This window comes from Magnolia sinica, chromosome 12 (genome assembly GCF_029962835.1).
Source record: "Magnolia sinica isolate HGM2019 chromosome 12, MsV1, whole genome shotgun sequence".
NCBI lineage: Eukaryota > Viridiplantae > Streptophyta > Magnoliopsida > Magnoliales > Magnoliaceae > Magnolia > Magnolia sinica.
The window spans coordinates 10,011,990-10,031,837 of record NC_080584.1 but is presented as its reverse complement, the minus strand read 5'-3'; the positions used below and the strand labels follow the sequence as shown (position 1 = coordinate 10,031,837).

General features: G+C 41.4%; 2 protein-coding genes across 2 annotated transcripts in view; both read right to left on the bottom strand.

The window, feature by feature from the left end:
• LOC131219919 (uncharacterized) overlaps window positions 1–6,625 on the bottom strand; it is a 96,343-nt gene extending 89,718 nt beyond the window's left edge. The window contains exons 1-2 of the mRNA XM_058214905.1: window positions 6,543–6,625; window positions 3,915–4,104 (exon numbers count right to left, since the gene is read on the bottom strand). Coding sequence (XP_058070888.1) covers window positions 3,915–3,979 — 65 coding nt within the window. The 5' untranslated portion in view covers window positions 3,980–4,104; window positions 6,543–6,625. The remainder of the gene's footprint in view (window positions 1–3,914; window positions 4,105–6,542) is intronic.
• Window positions 6,626–17,810: 11,185 nt separating this feature from the next.
• LOC131219918 (ubiquitin-like-specific protease ESD4) lies at window positions 17,811–19,420 on the bottom strand. The gene is made up of 4 exons (XM_058214904.1): window positions 18,704–19,420; window positions 18,520–18,615; window positions 18,285–18,437; window positions 17,811–18,194 (listed from the first exon to the last, which is right to left on the bottom strand). Exons 1-4 carry the CDS (start codon window positions 19,418–19,420, stop codon window positions 17,811–17,813), a joined length of 1,350 nt encoding a protein of 449 aa, XP_058070887.1.
• Window positions 19,421–19,848: the final 428 nt, after the last annotated feature.

Genomic DNA, 19,848 nt, shown 5'->3' with positions numbered 1-19,848 from the left:
ATAATCTGAATTACTGTTGTCAATACAAAGAATGGATACTTGGTATGGTGATGGGGCCCACCTTTTCAGTTCATCGTGATGTAGAGTTCATCCAGCGGGCCACATCCTCCATCCTCATAGTGAAAAATGATTAAGTTGGATGACACAAACTTTCTGGTCCATGAACCGTGGATGGATGGTTTGTAGAAGACGAGCAATGGTCCACGTTCAATGCCATGAATGGTTAGGATGAAACGATTGGTGGGAATTTGGGCTGCTGAATCTCTGTGTTGAGGCCCACCAGATGGAAAGTCCTGAATAGTGTTTGTCAATCGGTTGGACTCCAGTGGGCAATGATACAAATACTGCTGAAAATTTGAAAATCATGTGATTTTTTCACGAGAAATTAGCTGCACGAAGCTATCCTGATATTGTCACTAGATTTTCAAAATATTAACTTTTCTTAATTGTTTTGCCATGTTTATCCCTATATTGTGTAACAATTATACATACACACAAATTCTCAAGTACAACAAGTTGGAAGGTACAACCATTTTGGTAAGCGGTGAATAATTAATTTTATTAGCAGTAATAAATAAAGCAATGGAAAAAAAAAAAAAAAAAAACTGCAGCGAAGGTAGGCTCCACCATGGTGTTTATGTGAAATCTTCTCCGTCCACCAAGTGCGTCACTCCATGTTAGGCGCGAAGCCCAAAACTCACACCCATCCGTGATTCAGGTGGACCATTGACGCAGGTATGGACCTGATGAGATCGATCACCATCTTCCTCGAGGTATAATTACTCCGAATCCACGGAGCTTCTCTAGACTCCACACATAGATTCCTTGAATCCACAAGGAAAATCAGAAAAATACAAATAAATTCTAATAAATTTGAAAATAAATTGATTCAAGATAAAAACGAATTTACAATCCTCAAAATAGTGATATCAAACCTACGAAGAAGTTTCGGAATCAAACTCCAACTTAAACTCCCTAAAAAACGTGACTTACCATAAATATTAAACTTACTATTTATAGACGGTCATGATTTCTATTAAACTTCATGTTTTTGGCTAAAAATAGTGTCCAATTTGGCCTAACCACATTATTCTGCTAATTTTTCTAAGCCCTTTTCATGTTGGACACAACTCCGAAAGCTCAGAGGATCAAGGATTATGATCAAACTAAAACTTATTATAAATAGTAAAAACGGAATTAAAATGGACTTTCAACTGTCGATATGATGGAATCTCACAAATCTGGCATGGGCAACCCGGAGTAGCAAGTTGGTTGGCTAAAGAAGCTTCTCCTACCCCAAAATCATATATGTTATGTCGAATAACTCATTCCAATTTGCGAGATACGTCTGCTTTAAGGTTCTGACGGTCCTGATCACTTTTGCCTCCGATCGGGCCTTCTCTGGTCCATCTTGGCCATGAAAGTATTCGCAACCCACTCTACATCAACCACATTATTGGAAAGAGTGTACATGGCAAGTCTCATCCTCCAAATTGTAACCCTTAGTGTGGCCCACCTGAATCATAGATTAGCTTGACGTTTGGGCTTCAGGCCTATATTTTAGGGTGGCATCTAATGGTCGGCATGGATCTCACATACACATCATGGTGGGTCCCATCGAAAACAAGGGTCATTGTCCCCTAACATTAGGGATTTTAGGACTGGATTGCCTAACGTTAGCACAAGCACTGACATTGTGTGCTTCTTGAAAAGCTTTGTGGACCCACCATGATGTATGTGTTTTATCCATGTGGTCAATCCATTTTGCAAGCTCATTTCTGCAGATGAATCCAAAAATGAGGCAAATCCAAATTTCAGGTAGACCACACCATAAGAGAGTGGTGATTGAAGGCCCGCCATTAAAAACTTCTTGGGGGCGACAAAAGTTTTGGGTCAAGCTGATATTTGTGCTTTGACTTCATCTAGGTCTATGTAGCCTAATTTACAGGATGGGTGGCAAATAAACATTATAGTGGGCCCTATGAAGTTTTTAATGGTGGGCGTTCAATCACCATTGCTTCTTGTGGTGTGGTCCACTTGAGATTTGGATCTACCTCATTTTTGGGCTCATGCCCTGAGATAAGCTGAAAAAATGGATGAACGGCATGGATAAAACACATACATCATGGTGGGACCCATAGAGCTTTTCCAGCAATACATGATGTCGATGCTTGTGTTACACTGCCGCCGCAATTTAAATCCTAAAAAACAAATTTTTGGGGATGCCAACCCTTGTTTTTTATGGAGCCCATTATAATGTGTATGTGAGATCCAATCCTACCAATAGATGTCACTCCAAAATATAGGCCTGGACCCGTCTGTGATTCTTGTGCACTATGCTAAGGGTTACGGTTTGTAGGGTGAGACTTAGCCTGTATACTCTTGCCAATATTGTGGTCCACCCGAATCGCAAATGGGCTGATTTTTGGGCTTTGGATCTAACATGGGGTGATGCCCTTGGTGGACGGGATAGATTTCACATAAACACTATAGCGGGGCCTACTTGACCCGCGTGCATTTTCACACACAGAGATTTGCTCTATTTTGAAAACCCCTAATTTGCTCTGGCCCACTAGATTTTTGGTTTGGTAGAGAGATGCATGAGAACTTTGTGAGGACTTTTGACACATGATGTGAGCCCAAAATCTAGATGGTCCACTAGATGTATCACCTCATGAAACGCTATAGGTGAACTTTTATACTTGAACCAAAAATCTAGTGGGCGAGAGAAAATTGGAAACCACCAAGCCCTTAATCTAGTGGGCGAGAGAAAATCTAGTGACACATGATTTGACTCATCTAGTGGACCGTTCGATTTTTCTGACCACATCATGCGTCAAAAGTTCACATGAAGTTCCCATGAGAGCATCCCCCCCCCGAACACACACACACACACGCGCGCGCGCGTTTGTATAACCGGAGTAGCTGCGATTTATTGAAAAATAGGAGAAGACATTGGAGGCGCCGGTTAAGGCCAGAGACCCTCTGATGCCTAAGTCAGGTAGTTTCGAAGGAGGAATAGAAGAATCGGGATAGTTGTTGTGCGTTTTACTGTAGAGGATGCCTTTATTTATAGACTTTTGGGAGCGGTGACACATATGACAATGCCTCTGGTGATTACGTATTACGGAAGAAATCTTCTTCTAGATGCGTCGTGGTTATCTCCCCGAGATCCACGGCAAAGATCTTATCTCAATATATTCTAAGTGTCGATGTTGGTAACGAGGTATCTGAGGCCGACCTCCGAGTTCAAGGTCTTTGGTCGAAGCCGACCTCTAAGGCCAAGGTTGATACCCGAGGCCGAGGTCAATATCCGAGGTCGAAGTTGGCACTTGAGGCCGAGTTCGTCATCCGAGGTCAAAGTTGGTAACCGAGGCCGAGGTCATATCCAAGGTCGACCTCCAAGGTTGGTAATCGAGGCCGAGGTCGAAGCAATCCATAATCATCGAGTATAGCTGTTTGGCTCATCTGTCTCATACATCTGGTCAGTTCATTTTTACCCATAACAATAGATATATACAATGTTTTATGTATCGTTGTCGCATAATGTATCACACCCTCAGGATACGGGTACATAAAGATTATCATATAGGATATATTGATTATACTGCGTAATGTATCATTGTTGTTGGAAAGGATGGGAAAATATTGGGAAATTGGTCAAATTTTTCAATGAAATTTCAAAAATTGTTAAAAAAAGACTACACAAAATGGATAGAGGTGAGAGCATGAAGCAAAATCGCAGACAACATGTGGCCTAAGATGCCAATCATAAAATCCCAGCCAATTAACAGGCCCAATCCAGATCATGGGATCATATAAGAGGTGGGACCATGTAGCAAAATCACATAACAGATAGGATGTGTTATGTCTATCAGGTTATCAATGTATAGCACGTGCGTTAGCATACATACAGTGCTGTTATGTGGCAGGTGGTCCCATTGTCGAACGTGCATTTGCATTTGATGGCCGGGTTCATGTCCACATCATCGTCGATGCTCTTCGAATCATCAACGGCGACCCCACTGCATGGATCACCACTTATGTTCCACGGAGGCAATGCAGACACGTTCCATTCCCAAAAGATGGAGTTTAGAGCGACCACTGCACCATCCAAAGGAAATGTGTTAAGAGCCAACAATACGGATCACTTCATGCATGGATGGTCATGATTCAGCTATGTAATCATGCATTGGATTATTTCCTCTCTTTCTTACAACCGCTTGCTATTTTCCAGTTTTGAAAGCACAACTCTTTTCAATTGCTGGACGCAGCACTGGGCACATGGCAGTGGGCCCCACCATGGATGGCTTATAGCACGAGAATTCCATTTGTCTAATACTCCGAACCATTTCAAAGGTTGCTTTGCCAATGGATTGTTCGGAAAGATACACATTCAAGTTCGACAGGCAAAGGTCGTGAAACCACACGAACCAATTTAAATATTCAATCAAAGGGATTATCTTTCTGTCGTCCCCCTTCCAAGGTGAGGCCCATCATATAAACAGCTTGGATCATTGAGAAATGACCCAAAATCATAAGCTAAAGTCATTGTACCCTATAGCAATACATCCGAATAATCCAACATTTGAACAGTCCTGGCCCAATGGACCCAGCTGGTTGACGGCCCTGATAGATTTCATCCATTAGCATCAGAAAGTCAACATTGCTTTAGATTCAATGTTTTGCTACCAATGGCAAAACCACTCCATTCTTAATTAAATAAAATATTGTAATATATCATGAGCAAACACATGTATGTGATCCAGCCGTTCATCTGGCTAGGCCCACCAGACATCTGCCATCGTCCATAATTCTCACCCGCCCAACAATCCTAACCATCCGATAGCATTACTTGTGAGGATTGCAAATGAATGGTCAAAGGTAAAGGTTCCAAACAATCCCAAAAGTCATGATCGGATGGATGGGATTGTCCATCGTGCGTGATTTTCTGAATATCAACGTAGCCCCGTCAGATGAACAGTGTGGAGCTCGTGCACAACGCCCACGCGTGTGGCATCTGATTCGCTCGTACAGACCAACAAAAATAAAATGATGTCCCCGTTGAAAAATGAAAAATTGCAGTATAAGTCACCTTGGATACCGTGACAGGTACCATATTATAGTAATATAAAATTACAGTACTCTACCAATCCGGTGCACGGCGCATGCATACAACCGTTCGTGTATATGCTTTTCCCCCATTGATACACCGAATTATTGGGTGTATATGCTATTTACCAACTTCTGAGTTCAGATTTATGGAAAAGGCAAATAGTGACTATGGATACACCCACGAACACTAAGCATGTGGTGGCCCCCACTCATCATTGCCCAACCATGATCAGAGGCGATAAAAAGTAGATACACTGATAGTCCGGTATATATTCCTTGAACCAAATGCTCTTAAGTAGGTGAAAGTGAATCTCTATCTCTCTCAACGACCATTTCATAGCCCAAAATAATTTTCCTTTCTTTGAGAACAAAGGCCAAAAAATAGCTAGAAATCTCAGATGGGTTTCACTTGTTTGGCAAGCAAAATAAAAATAAAAATAAAATAAAATTAGAGCCCAAAAAATGATACTTTTAAAGAAATTCTAATTTCCCACAAAAGAGAGTATTCGTAAGCTGCATGCATCACTGCCCAACCATGACCAGAGATAATACAAAAGCATATACACCGAAAGTTCAGTATATACTCTTTGCACCCAATTCTTCTTTGGCAGGTGAAGGTGACTCTCTCTCTCTCTCTCTCTCTGACTATTCCAAATCCCCCAAAATGATAATTCTCTCGAAGAAAAAGAAATAAAATAAAAGCTTGAAATCTCACATGGGTTTCTATTGTATTGCAAGAAAACGACCAAACCTTCAATCACAAAGACAAATAAATAAAATCGTACATTTAATCTAGAGAAATGCTCCCGTGCTCGTGGAGCACTCTATAAATTATAGTGCTCCTATTTACATCGGTCCATTTGGATAGTTCAATTGATGAATCTGGGCAGTCTATTAAGTCCAGAACACATTTCATGGACTACGATCCAAAAATCAAACTCATCGAATGCTCTAATTCACCCTCGATTTCGCCTTATTTTCTGTAGCCTTCCTTTCCAAGCTATGGATGAGATTACTACATTCCTTAAAAATAGTGATTCTTTAAAATTATAAGCAATCCGTGACGTGTCCTAATAAATAGATGGACCAGATTGTCAATTGGACCTATTTTATTGAAATAAATCTTGACCGTCCATATTAAAACCCGATGATCAACGGTTAAAATTTGTTAGATTGGTGTGATATTTTCATGGTAGTCAATAAAACATAGGTTGGACCTAATGAACAAACCAGATCAATAAATTGGACTGAATTGGGTCGTCCAAGTGAACTGACACAAGTAAGAGCACCATAACTAAGAATGCTCTGAGAGCGCAGGAGGATTTTTCTTTTAATGTATAAACAAAATTACAATTTCCCACATAAGGGCGTATTTGCAATTGCATGTATAGCACATATATAAATACACAGACAGGTGTCGTACATACCTTCCAATGGGTCTGTTGTAGTTCGAGCTGTGGACCTCTCTACCAAATAGAAGAGATGTATACACCCAAAGCAAAATACAAGTAATATACGTATCAACTTCATCTTTCTATCAAAACCTCTTTCTGCATCAAATGGCTGAGAGAGAAGAAATGAACCCAAATGATCTTCTAGAGATAAGGAAATGGACCCAAATGCTCGTATCCTCTTTTTGTGATTTTTGGAGAGAGAGAGAGAGAGAGAGAGAGGGAGGGAGCTTGCCTTGCCATGCCGTCGTTGAATCAGTTCATTTTCCCTCTGTCGCGACTTACGATATAGCGTATGTCGCCACCCACCGGTGCCGACGTGTTGAGATAGTGCAGATGATCAGTACCGTCCATATTGTGGAATCAATTCCATATGGACTACTTAAGTAAAATAATGCTGAACGGATGGTATTGATCATCACCATCTGTAGAAGAATTTAGAAGAACGAAAGTAAAATTTTCAATGGCTTGCATTCAACTGTAAAAATTCAAAAGATGCTATCGTTACAGAAGGGTAATTATGATAAAATGTCTTATCAATGATGTTATCTGAAAATGGACGGTTCAAATTATCAGACCATATAAGAAAGTGGGCCTCAATGGGTGGTCACATAAACTAGACACTGAACCGCGACGGATGCAAAACGAACACGCGGTGTATTATGAGTAATTTACGACTGTACGACCCATTTATGGCCCAATTAGGAGACTAAGCCCACCTCATTTTCCTCTGCGAGAATACGCCCCAGCTGTACGGACGCCTTTCCAAAGGTTGAAAATGCCCCTCCTTTTTCAATTTTAGCCCACTATCTCATTTACGCTCAAAAACACGTCCGGACTCGTGTCTATCAACCCTCTCTCTTCTTTTCACCTATTTTCTTCACTAAATCGCCGTACAATCTTCATTTTCTTCACTAAATCCTCGTATAATCTTCATTTTCTTCACTAAATCGCCATATAATCTTCATCATACTATCACATTACATATTCCCTATTACATTCTCCTTCAGCCCAAGCGCATTCTTTTTACGAATGCACGTGAAATCTTGAAGACCTCTCTCCAAAGAACGTGTTTCACATCAACGCATTCTTATTCTTTTTCTGGAACACGGATTTCACTGAGTGTTAGGGAGTGATTGTAGTTCGCGGTCAACTACCTTGAAGTTTAAATTTTAGGTAAATTTGTAATTGTTTACATAGAAGACCATGGTCAATTTCACGTGGTCAATATCCTGCATTGCTAAGTCAAATTTATGTGACCATCCAATTAGATGAAGTATCGTGGTCAATTTCACTCACTTTCCGGTCAATATACTGAATTGATCGGTCAACTTCATACACTACTTGGTGATTTTCACGCAATTTACTATCAAATTGTAGTGCGTTTCTGTAATACGACGTTGAATCTGTAGTGCATTTAGTGTAATACGTTTGTGAATGTTATATATTGAATACATCCATTGCTTTTTTTGAGCCTGTTTGGTTTTCTATAATCCAGATAAATCGCCGTAAAGAAGTAATTATTACATTTTTTCACTTGTTTGGAAACGAGTGAGTAATTTCACCTAGAAAATCAGTCTGAAAATGTTGCCTTAAATGCATGGGCCCACCATAATGTATATAATATATCCGTGTCGTCCATCTGTTTATTTAGAATATTTTGAGGCTAGATGCGAAAAAATTTGGAAGATCTAATGTTCAATTGGCCCACATGAAAGGAAACAATGGATTTAATTTGTCCACTGTTGAAAGTTGATTCTTTTACTGGGCCCACATTGAGGTTTATTCACCATCTAACCCGTTCATAGGGTCACATGGACACGGATAAGTGAAAAGTATAAATATAAGCTTGATCTAAAATTTCTAAGGCCCTCAACAAGTATTTAATGGTAGGCATTCAATTCTCATGATTTCGTGTGGTGTGGTCCACTTGATGTTTTGATTTGCCTAATTTTTGGGGTCATGCCTTGAATTCATTTGGCATAATGTATGGGCGGTAAATTCCTCGATTTATGAGTCAGCATTGGGAAAGATCTTACCTTGATAAATAATGATTACTCATTTACAAGATAATTACACTTGAGCCAGAAAACCAAATAGGCCCTGAAATTGCGAATTGTTATCACTACGATTCAAATTTCCAACAAGACATTCATTTGACGGTCAATACCATTCATTTGAAGGTCAATCCCCTTCACTCAACGGTCTATTCCACGCATTTGTACAGTTAATTCCATGCGAATCTCCCTAACCTCACGGTCAATTCAATTCATTTCGCGGTCTACATTGGGAAAGATGTTGTAATTACATAGGTAAATAATTATTACTTGTAATTACATGGTAAATACAAGTGAGCCCAAAAATCAAACGGGACCTGTTCACTTACTTTGCAATCATTTTCAATCCTTTCAGGACCCAGAATTGAATGATAATTCATCGCGAAAAATGCAACATTCCCTGGATGTGAGTAAAATTGACTGTGAAGTGAGTAAAAATCGTTGCGAACTGAGTGGCATACATTCCTGTAATTTAAAATTTTGCGAATCTGACCGATAAGCCTGTCATACTTGAGCTGGTACAATGGTGGATTTCCTACTACTCGGTCAAATCCACCATATACATGTGAACACTAAACGAGTTATATTATTGTGTTTGTTTTCAGGAAATGGCTTCAGTAATCATCCTATGCTCATATGGTGGGGAATTAGTTTGTGAAAATGATCGTTATACGTACAAGGGTGGAGAGTCGAAAACTACAGCTGTATGTGTTGACATTCCATATGAACAGCTTCTATCGAAAATGTACAAAATTGCGAAGAGTAGAACTGAGGATTACGATATAAGGTTGAGGGTATTGTATCCTTGCACAAACCAATCAGTCCCTCCAGTTGTAATTGAAGACAATGACGATGTGAGAATATTCTTGACAGCACAACTGAAGCACCCGGATCACTACATCCCTTTATTCATCGAGACAATGCAGCGCGTTAATGAACCAGTACTCGAAGACCAGGTCGGTTATAGTGGGTTCGAACATGACACCCCAGCAGTAGGAAGTTTGGGTGAGGAACATATCTTTACTTACAAATATAAGTGTTCACCTTCACAGGTTCCTCCAAACAGCACTCCGGTACCCGTGCCGGCTCATACACCAAACTTGATGATAAGTCAAGGTCATACATCAAACTTCATAACAACTCCAGTGAGGTTGTCGGCTGACGTGAACCTCAAACTTGAATACATGGTAACACCTTCACTTATGAGAGTAGATTTGCCCTCAACATCCAACATCGGAAATGTGAGTGGAAGCGACATTTCATTGCTTGAGCAGGGTCGATCATTGGACTTCACCACAAGGCTTCCCATCGTGCCTTTCGATGATGCTGGTTTCACCAATGCGGACTTGTCACCGTATTCATGTTCTGTTGATGACCCAATTGATATAGCCGTTAACCAAACGTTCGAGGACAAGAGCCGGTGTCAGTATATTTTGAGGCAATTTGCAATCCGCAACAACTTTCAATACAAGGTATTGTATTCCACAAAGAAGAAATTCGCCGTGGCATGTATGGAAGATAAGTGTGAATGGAGGGTGCACGCATCTAGGGTGAACGGTGCGGGAATATTCAAGATTAAGACCTACAAGGAAAAATATACTGTGGAATGTCATGGATGAAGAGTGATCATCGGCAAGCAAGTAGTAAGCTGGCCAGCGAACTGGTTGTCAATCGCATTAAGCAACGCATGGGGTTAAGGCCGAAGGACATAATAGTCGCAATGTCAGATAAGTATAATATTGTTATTAGCTATAATAAGGCATGGCGTGCTAAAGAGATTGCAATCGATCGCGTAATGGGGTCTTATGAAGACTCTTACAAAGAACTCCCGATGTATTTACATGAGTTGAGGATGGCGAACCCGGGGACTTTGACTTCTCTGCTTGTGAATCAACAGACGATGAGGTTTGAGAGATGTTTTGTTGCACTCGGACAGTGTGTTAGAAGTTTTCAAACATCTCTGCAAAGGGTCTTGGCCGTTGATGGGACGCATTTAAAAGGTAAGTACAAGGGTATTTTGTTTGTTGCTACGGCATTGGATGGTGACAATCACATCTTTCCAGTCGCTTTTGGTATCGGAGAATCAGAGAATAGCAACAGTTGGAACTGGTTCCTTACATACCTCAACGATTCGTTAGGGAATTTACCTGGTCTTGTTATCATATCAGACCGTCATAAAAGGTCTAATGAAAGAAGTTCCACATGTCCTCCAGGCAGCAATCCATGGGTACTGCGCCTACCATATATACCGAAACTTGGTGGATACGTTCAAGTCATTGAAAATCTACTACTGGCAGGCTGTAAAGACTTGTAGGAGGGCTGATTTCGATAAATTCATGCATCATATCGAACTTGCCAACCCCCCAGTACATGCATGGCTAAGGGAAATAGGTTATGAAAAGTGGGCATCTTCGCATTTCCTAGGAAAAAGGTTCAATTTGGTGACTACAAACATAGTTGAGTATGTTAACGCTCTATTCAAAGAAACACGAGAATATCCAGTGACTATGCTGATAGAGACGGTCAGATTGAAAATTCAAGAGATGTTTTGTAAAAGAAGAGAATCAGCCTCATCATTTGTTGGACCGTTGACACCGTGGGCCGAGAAACAAATAAAGGATCTCATACCGAAGGCACGAGATGTTCGTTGCCACGCAATTTCCCGAGATTAATACTATATTGTGGGAGACTACAATGATACCGTCAAACTCAATGAGCTTTCATGTACATGTCGCGAGTTTGAAGTAAAGGGTTTGCCTTGTTTTCATGTTCTTTCAGCATGTATAAACCACAATCTTCTTCATTACTCGTATTGCTTCCCGTTGTACACGGCGAGGAATTATCAGATCACCTATGAAAATTCGGTGTACCCAGTATGGGACAAAAGTCAATGAAAAATTTCTCCTGCATTCAAGGAGTACTGTTCGAGAATCCGGCCTCCGCTACAAATGAGGTCAGCTGGAAGACCAAAGAAGGCACGGATCCTTTCCCGTGGAGAGGAACGAACTACAAAAATATGTGGACGTTGCAAACAAGCGGGTCATAATCGTCGGAGCTGCAAATTTTCAATACCTTCAAAATAATGTAATTTGAATTGCATTTTTTGTAATACGACTGTAAATGTTGTATATTGAATACATCTATTGCTTTCTTTGAAATTGTTAAGAGTATATTGAATTATGCCCATTCACTTCATGTTATAAGGGCACTTCATGGTCATTTCAATGCATATCACGGTCATTCCTGCCTATTCCGTGTTGATTCACGGTCGTTTCGAGGCATTTCGCGGTCCAATCGCCTCACTTCATGGTCAGTTCCATGCATACCACGGTTAATCCCGCCTATTCCGTGTTGATTCATGGTCATTTTCGAGGCATTTCGCGGTCATGCCTCTTCATTTCACGGTCATTCTTGCCTATTCCGTGGATGATGTATGTTCTAAAGGAACAACAAGCATGGTTACTGGTTATCTTGTAAACAATTCCCTGTTGATTCACGGTCATTTCCAGGCACTTCATGGTCACTCCCCTTCACTTCACGGTCATTTGCGTGCACTTCACGGTTCACGGTCATTTCCAGGCATATCACTGTCACGCCCCTTCACTTCGAGGTCATTTGCAGGCATTTCACAATCAATTCGCTTCAAACCATGATCATTCCCATGCATTTCACAGTCATTCCCAAACAATTCCGTGTTGATTCACGGTCATTTCTAGGCATCTCACGGTCACGCCCCTTCACTTCAAGGTCATTTGCATTGCATTTCTTCGTCAATTCGCTTCAAATCTTCGTCAATTCGCTTCAAACCATGATCATTTCCATGCATTTCACGGTCAATTCGCTTCAATTCATGATCATTCCCATGTATTTCACGGTCATCCCAAATAATTCCGTGTTGATTCACGGTCGTTTCGAGGCATTTCGCGGTCAATTCCCTTCACTTCGCGGTCACTTGCAGGCACTTCGCGGTCAAATCGCTTCAAACCATGATCATTCTCATGCATTTCAGGGTCATCCCAAACATTTTCGTGTTGATTCACGGTCGTTTCGAGGCACTTCACGGTCAATTCCCTTCACTTCACGGTCATTTGCATGCATTTCGCGGTTGATTCGCTTCAAACCATGATCATTCCCATGCATTTCACGGTCGTCCAAAACAATTCTGTGTTGATTCACGGTCATTTCGAGACATTTCGCGGTCAATTCCCTTCACTTCACGGTCAATTGCATGCATTTCGCGGTCAAATCGTTTCAAACCATGATCATTCTCATGCATTTCACGGTCGTCCGAAACAATTCCGTGTTGATTCACGGTCGTTTCGAGGCATTTCGCGGTCAATTCCCTTCACTTCACGGTCATTTGCATGCATTTCGCGGTTGATTCGCTTCAAACCATGATCATTCCCATGCATTTCACGGTCGTCCAAAATAATTCCGTGTTGATTCACGGTCGTTTCGAGGCATTTCGCGGTCAATTCCCTTCACTTCACGGTTAGTTGCATGCATTTCGCAAATCGTTTCAAACCATGATCATTCCCATGCATTTCACGTCCAAACAATTCCGTGTTGATTCACTCTCGTTTCACTCCGTCATCAATTCCCTTCACTTCACGGCCAATTGCATGCATTTCATGCCAAATCGTTTCAAACCATGATCATTCCCATGCATTTCACGGTCGTCCGAAACAATTCCGTGTTGATTCACGGTCATTTCGAGGCATTTCGCGGTCAATTCCCTTCACTTCACGGTCAGTTGCATGCATTTTGCGGTCAAATCGTTTCAAACCATGATCATGCTCATGCATTTCACGGTCGTCCAAAACAATTCCGTGTTGATTCACGGTCGTTTCGAGGCATTTAGCGGTCAATTCCCTTCACTTCACGGTCATTTGCATGCATTTCGCGGTCAAATCGGTTCAAACCATGATCATTCCCATGCATTTCACGTCGTTCAAACAATTCCGTGTTGATTCACGGTCATTTCGAGGCATTTCGCGGTCAATTCCCTTCACTTCACGGTCATTCGCATGCACTCGCAAATCGTTTCAAACCATGATCATGCTCATGCATTTCACGGTCGTCCAAAACAATTCCGTGTTGATTCACGGTCGTTTCGAGGCATTTAGCGGTCAATTCCCTTCACTTCACGGTCATTTGCATGCATTTCGCGGTTGATTCGCTTCAAACCATGATCATTCCCATGCATTTCACGGTCGTCCAAAACAATTCCGTGTTGATTCACGGTCGTTTCGAGACATTTCGTGGTCAATTCCCTTCACTTCACGGTCAGTTGTATGCATTTCGCGGTCAAATCGTTTCAAACCATGATCATTCCCATGCATTTCACGGTCGTCCGAAACAATTCCGTGTTGATTCACGGTCGTTTCGAGGCATTTCGCGGTCAATTCCCTTCACTTCACGGTCATTTGCATGCATTTCGCGGTTGATTCGCTTCAAACCATGATCATTCCCATGCATTTCACAGTCGTCCAAAACAATTCCGTGTTGATTCACGGTCGTTTCGAGACATTTCGCGGTCAATTCCCTTCACTTCACGGTCATTTGCATGCATTTCGCGGTCAATTCGTTTCAAACCATGATCATTCCCATGCATTTCACGGTCGTCCAAAACAATTCCGTGTTGATTCACGGTCGTTTCGAGGCATTTCGCGGTCAATTCCCTTCACTTCGCGGTCAGTTGCATGCACTTCGCGGTCAAATCGCTTCAAACCATGATCATTCCCATGCATTTCACGGTCGTCCAAAATAATTCCGTGTTGATTCACGGTCGTTTCGAGACATTTTGCGGTCAATTCCCTTCACTTCACGATCAGTTGCATGCATTTCGCGGTCAAATCGTTTCAAACCATGATCATTCCCATGCATTTCACGGTCGTCCGAAACAATTCCGTGTTGATTCACGGTCGTTTCGAGGCATTTCGCAGTCAATTCCGTTCACTTCACGGTCATTTGCAGGCATTTCGCGGTTGATTTGCTTCAAACCATGATCATTCCCATACATTTCACGGTCGTTTCGAGGCATTTTGCGGTCAATTCCCTTCACTTCACGGTCAGTTGCATGCATTTCGCAGTCAAATCGTTTCAAACCATGATCATTCCCATGCATTTCACGGTTGTCCAAAACAATTCTGTGTTGATTCACGGTCGTTTCGAGGCATTTCGCGGTCAATTCCCTTCACTCCATGGTCATTTGCATGCATTTTGCGGTCAAATTGTTGTAATTTCCGAAAGTTTTACGTATTTTGAATCGATATCGATGATCTCGATACATTGTGTTTACAGTGAAAGGCAGTGGCTGATATCTTGCAATATTGTGGGTTAGGAGAAGTATGGAAAAAAGTGCGGTCATTAGTGAATCCAAGGTAATTTAATGATGGTGAAAGTAAACCTTCCGGTTGCATGCAAAAAATATAAATGAAAAAGGTTCCACTCAACTCCATCTGTAAGAAATGCCATGCCTAGGGACACCTTTTATGATACATCGCCGCAAAAGGTCTCCTCAAATAATTTCGAACCATCAACATGTTTGTGTGTGTAATCTGAATTTCAACCGAAACTTTACATTAACAGCCAAAAGGGCATCTCATTGCCCGTGCACTCCAAATACTATTTCTCGTCAGGTTAAGGTTGTAAATATTATTGATTGTTACCACGGTCATCTCCATTAAGCCCTTGCATGAAGCCCATACCACTATCAGAAGCTGGACATTTTCTGGAACTTATCGATATATCGAACTATTGTCGATATATCGAATACTTGTCGATATATCGATACTTAGATATATCGACATGTACTCGATTATATCGATAATACAATTTAAAAAGCATTATGTCGCTGGACAGAGTGTGACTATTTTTGATCAATCGAACATGAGTCGATATATCGGTCGGTTGTAAGGATGACTTACTAATATTATATCGACTAAATTTCGATATAATCGACAACTTACTATAGAATTGATCGATTAAGTTTCGATTCTATCGATGATATTCGATATATCGTGTTACATTCGATATATCGAAGTGTAATTTTTTTGTATTTTTTTTTCTAACGTGTTTGAAATATTTTTTTTTTTGTTTGCTTTTATAGGTTAGCTTTTTAGTACACGCCCGTGTTGGTACACACTCCATGTTATCCAAGTTGTGTTTATAGTGTGCTTCTTCTAGTTTCTTAAGTTGCACGGTCACTTGCAGGCACTTCGCGGTCAAATCGCTTCAAACCATGATCATTCCCATGCATTTCACGGTCGTCCAAAACAATTCTGTGTTGATTCACGGTCGTTTTGAGACATTTCACAGTCAATTCTCTTCACTTCCCGGTCAGTTGCATGCACTTCGCGGTCAAATCGCTTCAAACCATGATCATTCCCATGCATTTCACGGTCATCCCAAACAATTCCGTGTTGATTCACGATCGTTTCGAGGCATTTCGCGGTCAATTCCCTTCACTTCGCGATCATTTGTAGGCACTTCGCGGTCAAATCGCTTCAAACCATGATCATTCCCCATGCATTTCACGGTCATCCCAAACAATTCCGTGTTGATTCACGGTCGTTTCGAGGCATTTCGCGGTCAATTCCCTTCACTTTGGGGTCATTTGCAGGCACTTCGCGGTCAAATCGCTTCAAACCATGATCATTCTCATGCATTTCACGGTCATCCAAAACAATTCCGTGTTGATTCACGGTCATTTCGAGGCATTTCGCGGTCAATTCCCTTCACTTTGGGGTCATTTGCAGGCACTTCGCGGTCAATTCGCTTCAAACCATGATCATTCCCATGCATTTCACGGTCATCCCAAACAATTCCGTGTTGATTCACGGTCGTTTCGAGGCATTTCGCGGTCAATTCCCTTCACTTCGCGGTCACTTGCAGGCACTTCGCGGTCAAATCGCTTCAAACCATGATCATTCTCATGCATTTCAGGGTCATTCCAAACATTTCCGTGTTGATTCACGGTCGTTTCGAGGCACTTCGCGGTCAATTCCCTTCACTTCACGGTCATTTGCATGCATTTTGTGGTCAAATCGCTTTAAACCATGATCATTCCCATGCACTTCACGGTCGTCCGAAACAATTCCGTGTTGATTCATGGTCGTTTCGAGGCATTTCGCGGTCAATTCCCTTCACTTCACGGTCATTTGCATGCATTTCGCGGTTGATTCGTTTCAAACCATGATCATTCCCATGCATTTCACGGTCGTCCAAAACAATTCCGTGTTGATTCACGGTCGTTTCGAGGCATTTCGCGGTGAATTCCATTCACTTCACGGTCATTTGCATGCATTTCGCGGTTGATTCGTTTCAAACCATGATCATTCTTTCAGCATTTCACGGTCGTCCAAAACAATTCCGTGTTGATTCACGGTCGTTTCGAGACATTTCGCGGTCAATTCCCTTCACTTCACGGTCAGTTGCATGCATTTCGTGGTCAATTCGCTTCAAACCATGATCATTCCCATGCATTTCACGGTCGTCCGAAACAATTCCGTGTTGATTCACGGTCGTTTCGAGACATTTCGTGGTCAATTCCTTTCACTTCGCGGTCAGTTGCATGCACTTTGTGGTCAAATCGCTTCAAACCATGATCATTCCCATGCATTTCACGGTCATCCAAAACAATTCCGTGCTGATTCACGGTCTATTCGAGGCTTTTTTATACATTTTTGTAGTATAAATTAGCACAGAACCCTCTTATATCTTTACTATTTTGAACTAAATGAAGGGCACAGATAACCTGATCTGTTCTTTATGTATAGATTTGTTTAATTGTGTGAGTGTACAGTAAACGTCTCTTCATAAAATAATAAAATAAATAAAGTAAAAATAAAAATTGATGTGACGTGAAGGGCATGACCGTGAAATAAGCCGAAAGGACCGTGAATCAAGACGGAATAGGAGGGAATGACCGTAAATGAATATGGAATAGGCGGGAAATGACCGTGATGTGTGAAGAAATGACTGTGAAGAAAAGATATCATTTACTGCAAAATGTTGTCTTCACCATTCATAATGAAAACAATATTACAAATACATCATTTCCTTCAAATTTATGACAAAATATACAACACATCATTTACATCCTTTCACCATGAATGTCATATCGTACATCATTTACAACATTTCACAAAATTTTTCGATTCCTCTCAAGCCTAAGACAAATATATCATATTTTCAACTCACTAAGGCAATCATAGGCTATTGACTCCCTAAAGCTGGAAGTGAATGGCCGCAAGTCTCTCCCTGTCAAAATGTGGTTGCTACACAAAATGTCGATATATTTCATGACAAAAATGCCACAGTCATATCCGTTCGTCTGCTTTGGTATAGATGTATCTTCTCTGACCGTCCAAGCATTTCCTTCCAGCGTAGCCCTATCTCCAGTGGCGTAAAATAATATAGGCAAGGCCTCCTTTATCAGATCAATATGTTGCCTGTATCGATTAAGTGCCCTCGAGTATAAACTGTCAAGTATAATGATTTCTCGGTCTCGAGGGTGGATGACCATCAGGTACCAATGACTGTTGGCGTGATTGACTGGTACATATGCCTGTCCATGTTTGGCAAGATAAGATATCAATATCCAGAAATTTAAGATTTGGGTATACCTAGCATTGATAACGTGTAACGACACCATTACCTCTTCATGTTGCCACATGGCCTTCTGCCCCTCATGCGGCTTGACAATGCTGATCGGAGAGAGTTTTTCTAGCCCTTTAAATAATAAACGTGAATCGTCACTGCCAACATCCCGATATATTCGCAATGTCGACATTTGCATGCCGATACATGGCTATTACAAACAACATAGTAAATTAGAACATATATCATATAATGGAATAGCATATTAACGATGATCCAAATCATATAGTCACCAGGAAATATGTGGGACAGAACTTGCAGTCCTTTGTATATAATAGAGGAAATGATCGGTGTCTTCTCTCCAAGAAATCGACGTACTTGTCAATAGCCTAATCAATAAAGAAGGAAAATTAACCTATATACTCTTTTATATACAAATTTTAAAAATAACCATATATGTATGTGTGATTTTCTTACCACGCTGTCAACCCAAGCATTCTTCTCCCAAATGGTCTTGAACCATCGAAATTCAGGTGATTCTTTGTTTGCGTTGGCCCAGCTTTCCAATTCATGGAGTTCGTCCTGCGATATTACCCTAAGTGGATCGATCATGGCCTGGAGGGGTATCGGAGAAGTCGGAAATTCTCTCTGTTTCTCATCGTTGGCGGCGTTGCTTGGAGTGGTTTGCACGGCAGAGATAGAAATGAATGGAGAACACTTGTAGACAGACGGCTTCAGCACCCTCTTAGGTCTCCTCGTATATACTGGAATGGATTGCAGTGATTTCTCACGTATATCAACGCCCAACGCGTCCTCGTCCTCCTCAGACTCTTTCTTCTGATTCTCACAGTCCTCCTTCCAAAACCGAATCTTCTCTATACGAAATGCCTCCATCTGCTTCTTCAACTCCACTTTACCCTCCTCCAACTCTTCCCTCTCCTTCTTCAATTCTTCCTTCTCCCTCAACAGCATTTCCCTCTCCTTCTTCAAAACCTCCATCTCATTCAACTCCTCCTTCTCTAACCTCAAAGCTTCTTTCAGTTTCAGCATTAGTTCAACCTCATTAAGTACTACTTCTCTCTCCCTCTTAATCGATTCTTCTCTCTCTTTTAGTGTGCGTTCGAGAAGCTTCAACTCTTCCCTCTCTCTCTCCAACTGAAGCCTCTGCGCCTTCAGCTCCTCCCTATCTTCCATCGACTCCCCAGTGAGTTACAACTCCGCTCCCTCTCCCTCTCCATCACCAGTACTGTCTTCCTCTCCCCCTTCTCCCTCTCCACCCTCTTCACCCTCTCCCTGTCCCGATTTCTCCTCCATAACTGCATCATCTTCATCTTTAGTGCTCTACAGAATGAAGCAATGTATGTATCAGTTATATAACATGTCAAATTAAATATAAAATATCAACATAAAGGAAGACGTTTCTGACATCTTACATCAAATATATCACGGGCCAAACGAACGGACTCTGTTTCCAACTCCTCTGTGGTTGGCTCTAAGTTAACAATGATCTTAGCCTGCAAGAGAACATCTTCATTTTCTGGCTACAAAAACACACACGCAAACACACAAAGACACACACACACACAAATATATATAGTTAAATGAGTGACCACTTAGTTTCA

Excerpts from the sequence above, each read along its gene's own strand:
- LOC131219918 (XM_058214904.1), bottom strand. The coding sequence starts at position 19,420 with ATGGAAGATAGGGAGGAGCTGAAGGCGCAGAGGCTTCAGTTGGAGAGA. Across the intron at positions 18,438-18,519 it reads TCTGTCCCACATATTTCCTG|CCATGTATCGGCATGCAAAT; the intron begins GTGACTATATGA and ends TGTTTGTAATAG. Across the intron at positions 18,195-18,284 it reads CCATGTGGCAACATGAAGAG|GCATATGTACCAGTCAATCA; the intron begins GTAATGGTGTCG and ends AAACATGGACAG.